This window comes from Oncorhynchus masou, chromosome 27 (genome assembly GCF_036934945.1).
Source record: "Oncorhynchus masou masou isolate Uvic2021 chromosome 27, UVic_Omas_1.1, whole genome shotgun sequence".
Lineage (NCBI taxonomy): Eukaryota > Metazoa > Chordata > Actinopteri > Salmoniformes > Salmonidae > Oncorhynchus > Oncorhynchus masou.
Genome location: NC_088238.1, coordinates 12,220,938 through 12,232,511, shown reverse-complemented (window position 1 = coordinate 12,232,511; position 11,574 = coordinate 12,220,938). Strand labels below are relative to the sequence as shown.

Here is an 11,574-nt window from a genome sequence, read left to right as displayed (position 1 = left end):
AAAATCACACTCCCACACAGTGGTTCCAACACACAACATTCCTGTCAGAACATAGGCTAGCACGCCGAGCCAGACACTGAGGAAAATCATCCTATTGGAATCAATGCCTCAGTTACTGTCCCTGTCCCAGCCCGGCCTGATGTGGTGTGTACATGCTAGGCCATTACGGGACAACACACACACACACACACACACACACACACACACACACACACACACACACACACACACACACACACACACCACACACACTGGAGACCTATAGCATAGCTCTCTTAATGACCTCTGATTGGGTTACCTGCTGTGCTCTGTTAACCACTCCACCTCTGTACAACATGACAGTATCAGTCCTGTCAGCGGGCTCCTCTGTCCCCTGGCAGCCGCTCCCGTCATCCATCCCAATGTGTTTGGGGAGTCGGGACGGAGATGATTTTCAACACACACAACAACATGAATGATGTTATTACTGAGAGATTGTTCTCTGGCTGATTAAAGTTGTCAGCATTGGTTAGTTCCGTGGTGGGCTGTGCTGTGACTCTCTCTCTCTCTCGCTCCCTCTCTCTCTGTGTCTCTGGCAGTATATAGGCCATGTGATACATGTCCATGCTGGCAGGCCTTGATGCAGTTACTGTAAGGGGATTTTCAGAACAACACTTCAATGTAGCTTTTTCAGGCTGTAGCGTAATTGAGGCCATTATGGTCATCTAAACAATGCCTTCCTCTTCCCTTAGCGACTCGGTCCAGCTATAGTTGTCATGGTTTCTGTGTGTCAGAAAGTCAAGTACTGTTCTGTTTGAGAGTATTCAGAAGATAAACAGATCCATCACAGATAAGCATACTGATTATTAGCACTGCAGAAACAAGGAGTATTTTCTAGGCTAAACTGTTTCTCCATCTTACTACAGTGTGATTGGAACTGACTAGAGACAATGACAATTACTCTCATGGTGGGGAATTTCGTGCAAAATGTGCTGGTCGAGTTTCTGCATGCCTCGAGGGCTCATCTGTGAAATGTCAGCATGTGTGTGTTTTGTTCTAGAGGGAACCACTGAAAGGAAAGATCACTCTGCAGTCAGTACAGAGACTGTATGGTGTAGTAATCTCACCATGTCAGAACACAACACACACACACACACACACAACACACACACTGACTGTATGGTGTAGTAATCTCACCATGGCAGAACACAACACACACACACACACACACACACACACACACACACACACACACACACACACACACACACACACACACAACACACACACTGACTGTATGGTGTAGTAATCTCACCATGGCAGAACACACACACACACACACACACACACACACACACAACACAACACACACACTGACTGTATGGTGTAGTAATCTCACCATGGCAGAACACAACACACACACACACACACACACACACACACACACACACACACACACACACAACACACACTGACTGTATGGTGTAGTAATCTCACCATGGCAGAACACACACACACACACACACAACACACACACTGTACACACACACACACAACACACACTACTGTATGGTGTAGTAATCTCACCATGCAGAACACAACACACACAACACACACACTGACTGTATGGTGTAGTAATCTCACCATGGCAGAACACAACACACACACACACAACACAACACACTGACTGTATGGTGTAGTAACCTCACCATGGCAGAACACAACACACACACACACACTGACATGGTGTAGTAATCTCACCACACTGACTGAATGGTGTAGTAACCTCACCATGGCAGACTGTATGGTGTAGTAATCTCACCATGGCAGAACAACACACACACACACAACACACACACTGACTGTATGGTGTAGTAATCTCACCATGGCAGAACACAACACACACAACACACACACTGACTGTATGGTGTAGTAATCTCACCATGGCAGAACACAACACACACAACACACACACTGACTGTATGGTGTAGTAACCTCACCATGGCAGAACACAACACACACACACACAACACACACACTGACTGTATGGTGTAGTAATCTCACCATGGCAGAACACAACACACACACACACACAACACACACACTGACTGTATGGTGTAGTAACCTCACCATGGCAGAACACAACACACACACACACACAACACACACACTGACTGTATGGTGTAGTAATCTCACCATGGCAGAACACAACACACACAACACACACACTGACTGTATGGTGTAGTAATCTCACCATGGCAGAACACAACACACACAACACACACACTGACTGTATGGTGTAGTAACCTCACCATGGCAGAACACAACACACACACACACACAACACACACACTGACTGTATGGGGTAGTAATCTCACCATGCAGAACAGCAGATGGGTCTGTCAGCACTGTGGGCTGGGCTGGCATTCACACTAGTGATTTGTCCGTCCCTAAAGAAGCAGCGTACAGGACCTGACAGCTCATGTATACAGTGGAATAATTGCATAATGCATGTTTTTGTGAAGCATTTCGACAGAGGAGGAGGACATGGGGTAGCTGCTTCTTCAGGGAGTAGGTTTGACTACACCCACAGATTGCATTCAATGCTGTATGTTCTTTTAAGTTTTAAGCTGGGTGGTTAGTGGTCACTGCTTCGGCCTTTTCACTTGTTATGTTATGTTGGCCTCGTTCTGTTTTTCCCATAAGTGACGTCGTTGTTGATTGCTGTATCCAAGTTTCCAGCTTTTTCAAACGTTATTGTCGACACTTTACATTAAGGTGTACTTTATAAATGGCTTAGAAACGGCTAATTACTAGATAGTTTGTAAATATAACACATTGGTTTTGCTCGCTAAACGCTTCCCTGTCTCACTAATGGTACGGTGTACTCCTACAGGAAGCCTCGTCCTGTTTCCCAGCTGGTTGCTCAGCGGGTAGCGCCGCAGTTCGCCTCGCCCACGCTGCTGCCCAAGAAGGACAAGAAGGACAGAACGGACCAGGAGAAGAATGACAAAGAGCCCACAGTGAAGAAGAACAACCACAAGAAGATGAGGTAAACATTCACAGATAAACAACTGTTTATCATGAACCTGTTGCATTTAACCTGTAGTAGTAGTAGTAGTATGGTGTGATTATTAGTAGTAGATATGATTAGTGTTTAGTAGTAGTAGTAGTAGTATGATAGTGATTAGAGTAGTAGTAGTAGTATGATAGTGTGCAGTAGTAGTAGTATGATAGTAGTAGTAGTAGTATGATAGTGTGAGTAGTAGTAGTAGTATGATAGTGTGATTAGTTAGTAGTAGTAGTAGTAGTAGTATATGATAGTGAGTAGTAGTAGTAGTAGTATGATAGTGTTAGATAGTAGTAGTAGTAGTAGTGTAGTAGTATGATAGTGTGATTAGTAGTAGTATGTAGTAGTAGTGATTAGTAGTAGTATGTATAGTGTAGTAGTAGTAGTAGTATGATAGTGTTTAGTAGTAGTAGTAGTAGTAGTGATAGTGTGTGTAGATTAGTAGTAGTGTGATTAGTATGATAGTGTGATTAGAGCATGATAGTGTGATTAGTAGTAGTAGTGTGATTAGTCAGCATGATAGTGTGATTAGTATCAGTGATTAGTAGTAGTAGTGTGATGATAGTGTGATTAGTAGTAGATAGTGATTAGTAGTATGATAGTGTGATTTAGTAGTATGATATGATAGTGTGATTAGTAGTAGTATGATAGTGTGATTAGTAGTAGTAGTGAGATAGTAGTAGTATGATAGTGTGATTAGTAGTAGTAGTAGTATGATAGTGTGATTAGTAGTAGTATGATAGTGTATGATAGCATGATAGTGTAGTGATTAGTAGTAGTAGTATGATAGTGTGATAGTGTGATTAGTAGTAGTATGTAGTGTGATTAGTAGTAGTGTGTAGTATGATAGTGTGATTAGTAGTAGTAGTATGATAGTGTTTAGTAGTAGTAGTATGATAGTGTGATTAGTAGTAGTATGATAGTGTGATTAGTAGTAGTAGTATGATAGTGTGATTAATAGTAGTAGTATGATAGTGTTTAGTAGTAGTAGTATGATAGTGTTTAGTAGTAGTATGATAGTGTAGTAGTATGATAGTGTGATAGTGTGATATGATTTAGTAGTAGTAGTAGTAGTATGGTGTGATTAGTAGTAGTATGATAGTGTGATTAGTATCAGCATGATAGTGTGGTTAGTATCAGCATGATAGTGTGATTAGTAATAGCATGATAGTGTGATTAGTATCAGCATGATAGTGTTTGGTAGTAGTAGTAGTAGTAGTATGATAGTGTTTAGTAGTAGTAGTAGTAGTAGTATGATAGTGTTTAGTAGTAGTAGTAGTAGTATAGTGTGATTAGTAGTAGTAGTATGATAGTGTGATTAGTAGTAGTATGATAGTGTGATTAGTATCAGCATGATAGTGTGATTAGTAGTAGTATGATAGTGTGATTAGTAGTAGTAGTAGTAGTAGTAGTATGATAGTGTGATTAGTAGTAGTAGTGATTAGTATTAGTAGTATGATAGTGTGATTAGTAGTAGTAGTAGCATGATAGTGTGATTAGTAGTAGCATGATGAGTGTGATTAGTAATAGCATGATAGTGATTAGATTAGTAGTTGCATGATAGTGTGATTAGTCAGCATGATAGTGATAGTGCGATTAGTAGATTAGTAGTATGATAGTGTGATTAGTAGTGATTAGTAGTAGTATGATAGTGTGATAGTAGTTAGTAGTAGATAGTGTGATTAGTAGTAGTATGATAGTGTGATTAGTAGTAGTATGATAGTAGTGATGATAGTAGTAGTAGTAGTATGATGTGATTAGTTAGTAGTAGTATGATTAGTAGTAGTATGATAGTGTGATTAGTTTCAGCATGATAGTGTGATTAGTAGTAGTAGTGGTAGTATGATAGTGTGATTAGTAGTAGCATGATAGTGTGATTAGTAGTAGCATGATAGTGTGATTAGTAGTAGTATGATAGTGTGATTAGTAGTGATTAGTGTGTAGTTAGTAGTAGTATGATAGTGTGATTAGTAGATGATAGTGTGATTAGTATCAGCATGATAGTGTGATTAGTAGTAGTATGATAGTGTGATTAGTAGTAGCATGATAGTGTGATTAGTAGTAGCATGATAGTGTGATTAGTAGTAGTATGATAGTGTGATTAGTAGTAGCATGATAGTGTGATTAGTTAGTAGTGATAGTGTGATTAGTAGTAGTGAGTGTGATAGTAGTAGTAGTAGTATGATATAGATTAGTGTAGATGATAGTGTGATTAGTAGTATGATAGTGTGTAGTAGTAGTATGATAGTGTGATAGTAGTAGTATGATAGTGTGATTAGTATAGATATGTAGTGTGTAGTAGTAGTATGATAGTGTTTATTAGTGTGATTAGTAGTAGCATGATGATAGTGTGATTAGTATAGCATGATAGTGTGATTAGTATCATGATAGTGTGATTATAGTAGTGATAGTAGTGTAGATGATAGTGTGATTAGTATCAGCATGATAGTGTGATTAGTAGTAGTATGATAGTGTGATTAGTAGTAGTATAGATGTAGTAGTAGTAGTGTAGTGTGATTATAGCATGATAGTGTGATTAGTAGCATGATAGTGTGATTGATTAGTGTGATTAGTAGTATGATAGTGTGATTAGTGATATGTAGTAGTAGCATGATAGTGTGATTAGTAGTATAGTAGTAGTAGTAGCATGATATAGTAGTAGTGTGTATAGCATGATAGTGTGATTAGTATTAGTATGATAGTGTGAGTGTGATTAGTATCAGTATGATGATAGTGATGTGATTATGATAGTGTGATTAGTAGTAGCATGATAGTGTGATTAGTAGCATGATAGTGTGATTAGTATCAGCATGATAATGTGATTAGTATCAGCATGATAGTGTGATTAGTAGTAGTATGATAGTGTGATTGTATATGATAGTGTGATTAGTATCAGCATGATAGTGTGATTGATTAGATAGTGTGTAGTATAGCATGATTATATGATAGTGTGATTAGTCAACATGATATGTGATTAGTATCAGCATGATAGTGTGAGTAGTAGTAGTAGTATAGTAGCATGATAGTGTGATTAGTAGTAGCATGATAGTGTGATTAGTATGATGAGTGTGATTAGTATATGATAGTGTGATTAGTAGTAGATAGTGTGATTAGTATCAGCATGATAGTGTGATTAGTAGTAGTAGTAGTAGTAGTAGCATGATAGTGTGATTAGTAGTAGCATGATAGTGTGATTAGTAATAGCATGATAGTGTGATTAGTAGTAGCATGATAGTGTGATTAGTATCAGCATGATAGTGTGATTAGTAGTGTGATTAGTAGTAGCATGATAGTGTGATTAGTAGTAGTATGATAGTGTGATTAGTATAGCATGATAGTGTTTAGTAGTGTGATAGTGTGATTAGTAGTAGCATGATAGTGTGATTAGTATCAGCATGATAGTGTGATTAGTAGTAGCATGATAGTGTGATTAGTAGTAGCATGATAGTGTGATTAGTATCAGCATGATAGTGTGATTAGTAGTAGTAGCATGATAGTGTGATTAGTAGTAGTATGATAGTGTTTAGTAGTATGATAGTGTGATTAGTAGTAGTATCAGCATGATAGTGTGATTAGTAGTAGCATGATAGTGTGATTAGTAGTAGTATGATAGTGTTTAGTAGTATGATAGTGTGATTAGTAGTAGCATGATAGTGTGATTAGTAGTAGCATGATAGTGTTTAGTAGTATGATAGTGTTTAGTAGTAGCATGATAGTGTTTAGTAGTATGATAGTGTGATTAGTAGTAGTATCAGCATGATAGTGTTTATTATTAGTATGATAGTGGGATTATTGCTAGTATTATTAGTGCCAGTGTAGCAGTATCAAAGTAGTATGATAGTAGGAAGGTACAGTTGAAGTCTGAAGTCATTAAAACTCAATCCACAAATGTCTTGTTAACAAACTATAGTTTTGGCAAGTTGGTTAGGACATCTACTTTGTGCCTGACACATCATTTCTCAAAAAATTGTTTACAGACAGATTAGTTCACTTATAATTCACTGTATCACAATTCCAGTGGGTCAGACGTTTTCATACACTAAGTTGACTGTGCCTTTAAACAGCTTGGAAAATTCCAGAAAGTGATGTCATGGCTTTAGAAGCTTCTGATAGGTTAATTGACACCATTTGAGTCAATTGGAGGTGTACCTGTGGATGTATTTCAAGGCCTTCCTTCAAACTCAATGACTCTGCTTGACATCATGGGAAAATCAAAAGAAATCAGCCAGAACCCCAGAAAAACAATGTGTGGACCTCCACAAGTCTGGTTCATCCTTGGGAGCAATTCCAAACACCTGAAGGTACCACGTTCATCTGTACAAACAATAGTACACAAGTATAAACACCATGGGACCACACAGCCGTCATACCGCTCAGGAAGGAGACGCGTTCTGTCTCCTAGAGATGAACGTACTTTGGTGCAAAAAGTGCAAATCAATCCCAGAACAACATCAATAACTTGTGAAAATGCTGGAGGAAACTGGTACAAAAGTATCTATATTCGCAGTAAAACAAGTCTTATATCGACATAGCCTGAAAGGCTGCTCAGCAAGGAAAAGGCCACTGCTCCAAACACGCCATACAAAAGCCAGACTACCATTTGCAACTGCACATGGGGACAAAGATCATACTTTTGGAGAAATGTCCTCTGGTCTGATGAAAGGAAATCAGAACTGTTTGGCCATAATGACCATCGTTATGTTTGGAGGAAAAAGGGGGAAGCCGAAGAACACCATCCCAACCGTGAAGAACGGGGGTGGCAGCATCATGATGTGGTGGTGCTTTGCTGCAGGAGGGACTGGTGCACTTCACAAAATAGATAGCATCATGAGGCAGGAAAATGATGTGGATATATTGAAGCAACATCTCACACTATCATGCTATTACTTGAAGACATCAGTCAGGAAGTTGAACTTGGTTGCAAATGGGTCTTCCAAATGGACAATGACCCCAAGCATACTTCCAAAGTTGTGGCAAAATGGCTTAAGAACAACAAAGTCAAGGTATTGGAGTGGCCATCATAAAGCCCTGACCTCAATCCCATAGAAACTTTGTGGGCATAACTGAACAAGCGTGTGCGAGCAAGGAGACCTACAAACCTGACTCAGTTACACCAGCTCTGTCATGAGGAATGGGCCAAAATTCACCCAACTTATTGTGGGAAGCTTGTGGAAGGCTACCTGACACGTTTGACCCAAGTTCAACAATGTAAATGCAATGCTACCAAATACTAATTGAGTGTATGTAAACTTCTGACCCACTGGGAATGTGATGAAAGAAATTAAAGCTGAAATAAATAATTCTCGCTACTATTATTCTGACATTTCACATTCTTAAAATAAAGTGGTGATTCTAATTTACCCAAGACAGGGAATTTTTACAAGTATTAAATGTCAGGAATTGTGAAAAACTGAGTTTAAATGTACTTGGCTAAGGTGTATGTAAACTTCTGACTTCAACTGTATATGGTTTCCACATATTTCATAAGCGCTCCAGTTTGTGTGGTTTACCCCTATCCTCCCTCTCTCTGTCAAAGGCTTATAACATCCATCTGTCTCCTCTCCCTCCATCAGGCCCAGGTTAAAAAACATTGACAGGAGCAGCGCTCAGCACCTAGAGGTCACGGTTGGAGACCTGACTGTCATCATCACAGACTTTAAGGAGAAAACCAAACCTCCCCCCTCCTCCACCACCACCACACCCCCAACCTCGACCACCCCCTCCAGCACTGTGTCTGTGTCTGCAGAACACCACAGTGGCTCCAGCTCAGACAACAACACTGAGAGAGGGGTCTCACGGTCATCTTCACCCCGGGGAGAGGGCTTCTTAGTCGGGACTGAGTCCCACTAGACCCCCCCAATTGGACCCCCCCGGACCACCAAACTCCTAGCCCAACAGACCCTCAGACCTCCAACCCCTAGACCTTGTCCTGGATCCCCAGCCCCTAGACCTTGGCCTGGATCCCCAACCCCTAGACCTTGGCCTGGATCCCCAACCTCTAGACCTTTGCCTGGATCCCCGACACCGAGACCTTGGCCTGGATCCCCGACACCAAGAACTTGGCCTGGATCCCCCACCCCTAGACCCTGGCCTGGACCCCTAGACCCTGGCCTGGATCCCCAACCCCTAGACCCTGGCCTGGACCCCTAGACCTTGGCCTGGATTCCCAACCCCTAGACCCTGGCCTGGACCCCTAGACCCTGGCCTGGACCCCCAACCCCTAGACCTTGGCCTGGATCCCCGACACCGAGACCTTGGCCTGGATCCCCAACCCCTAGACCTCGGCCTGGATCCCCGACACCGAGACCTTGGCCTGGATCCCCAACCCCTAGACCCTGGCCTGGACCCCTAGACCCTGGCCTGGATCCCCAACCCCTAGACCCTGGCCTGGACCCCTAGACCTTGGCCTGGATCCCCAAACCCTAGACCCTGGCCTGGACCCCTAGACCTTGGCCTGGATCCACGACACCGAGACCTTGGCCTGGATCCCCAACCCCTAGACATTGGCCTGGATCCCCAACCCCTAGACCTTGGCCTGGATCCCCAACCCCTAGACCTTGGCCTGGATCCCCAACCCCTAGACCCTGGCCTGGATCCCCAACCCCTAGACCCTGGCCTGGATCCCCAACCCCTAGACCTTGGCCTGGATCCCCAACCCCTAGACCTTGGCCTGGATCCCCAACCCCTAGACCTTGGCCTGGACCCCCAACCCCTAGACCTTGGCCTGGATCCCCAACCCCTAGACCTTGGCCTGGATCCCCAACCCCTAGACCTTGGCCTGGATCCCCAACCCCTAGACCTTGGCTATGACTACTCATGGCTTAACATAGGCCACTCTAACCTCACTCCTCTGTCCTCAACTCTGATATGTAATATTATCTCTGGACTTGCACATTTACTGTAGTACTAGCTACAGGTTACAGCTAGATCATCACATTTAGCAGCTACAGGTTACAGCTAGATCAACACATTTAGCAGCTACAGGTTACAGCTAGATCAACACATTTAGCAGCTACAGGTTACAGCTAGATCAACACATTTAGCAGCTACAGGTTACAGCTAGATCAACACATTTAGCAGCTACAGGTTACAGCTAGATCAACACATTTAGCAGCTACAGGTTACAGCTAGATTAACACATTTAGCAGCTACAGGTTACAGCTAGATCAACACATTTAGCAGCTACAGGTTACAGCTAGATCAACACATTTAGCAGCTACAGGTTACAGCTAGCACTACTACTACCAAGCTTGAGTTGTGGTTTGCTTTTGGACAAAAAAAAACACCACAATCTGAAGTCTTGTTTTAATTACATTTCTCTGATTAACTTTAGGCCAATTTAACTGACTTTTAAAAACTATTTTTTGAAACCTGTGTTCTAAACATGAAGTAATGTCATTACATTTAGCTGATCTTAGCCTATTGTACAGCTCTGTTTTAATGTGTTATAACATCACGTCAGTGTCAGTATCCATGTCAACATCGGAACTTTCAACCGCCTGTCCAATGAGAACTGTCGTGACATGATGATTATGGTTCAGAGTTCTTCAGTTTGTGTTGCATTATGGGAGAAAACATGAGGTACATGTGGAGAGGATGGAAAACCTATGGGCTCTCTTTTGGTACTTGTCTCAGTTGTAAAGTGTCATTTATTGATTGAATGTGTTGGAGACTGAATTGTATTGTCATTGACTCACATCAGCTGGGACCTGGTGTGGTTTTATCATTCATGAGAAAATGTTCTTCAAAACAGCGTCTGTTTTTGAATTGTGTCCGTTTTAACACCACCTCATATGGTTGATCATACCGTATCACAACATTCACTGTTACATTTTCTATCCTTTGTTTTGTTTATACCAAGCTTTGCTGTTTACAAATGTATAGACAACTTGGTTGATTACATGGTTCAATGTCTATAAAGAAAGATATACATAATGGCATTATGTTTTTGCTTTCTGTCTGTTGTTCATGTTTCTATAAGAACAGGGTTCTAGACTTTAACAGCTTGTCCTGGATATGAACCAGGGTTCTAGACTTTAACAGCTTGTCCTGGATATGAACCAGGGTTCTAGACTTTAACAGCTTGTCCTGGATATGAACCAGGGTTCTAGACTTTAACAGCTTGTCCTGGATATGAACCAGGGTTCTAGACTTTAACAGCTTGTCCTGGATATGAACCAGGGTTCTTGGGAACGTATGTTTGGATGGTCATTGATGACCAATAATGGGTAATAATGGGTAATAATGGGTAAGTCGTAAAAGCAATTCAAGCCACAGTGTTTGACCGACACAATTGGCATCATGTATTCACACACCTTGACTTTTCCCTCATTTTGTTCCAAAGTGGGATTAAAATGGACGAAATTGTATTTTTTTGTTGTCAACGATCTAGATAAGTATTCAAACCCCTGAGTCAATACATGCTAGAATCCCATTTCTTCCTCTCTGGCGACTGAGTTCGGAAGGAGGCCTACATCTGTGTAGTGACTGGGTGTATTGACACACCATCCAAAGTGTAATTAATA

At 41.4% G+C, this 11,574-nt stretch overlaps 1 protein-coding gene across 4 annotated transcripts in view; it reads left to right on the top strand.

Annotated features, from left to right (window-relative positions):
- yaf2 (YY1 associated factor 2) overlaps positions 1-10,989 on the top strand; it is a 30,472-nt gene extending 19,483 nt beyond the window's left edge. For 2 of the 4 annotated variants that reach the window (XM_064939244.1, XM_064939247.1), the window contains exons 3-4: positions 2,876-3,031; positions 8,623-10,989. In XM_064939244.1, the coding sequence (XP_064795316.1) occupies positions 2,876-3,031; positions 8,623-8,899 (433 nt within the window). In that variant the 3' untranslated portion in view covers positions 8,900-10,989. The other 2 variants (XM_064939243.1, XM_064939246.1) reach the window with 2 other exon arrangements.
- Positions 10,990-11,574: the final 585 nt, after the last annotated feature.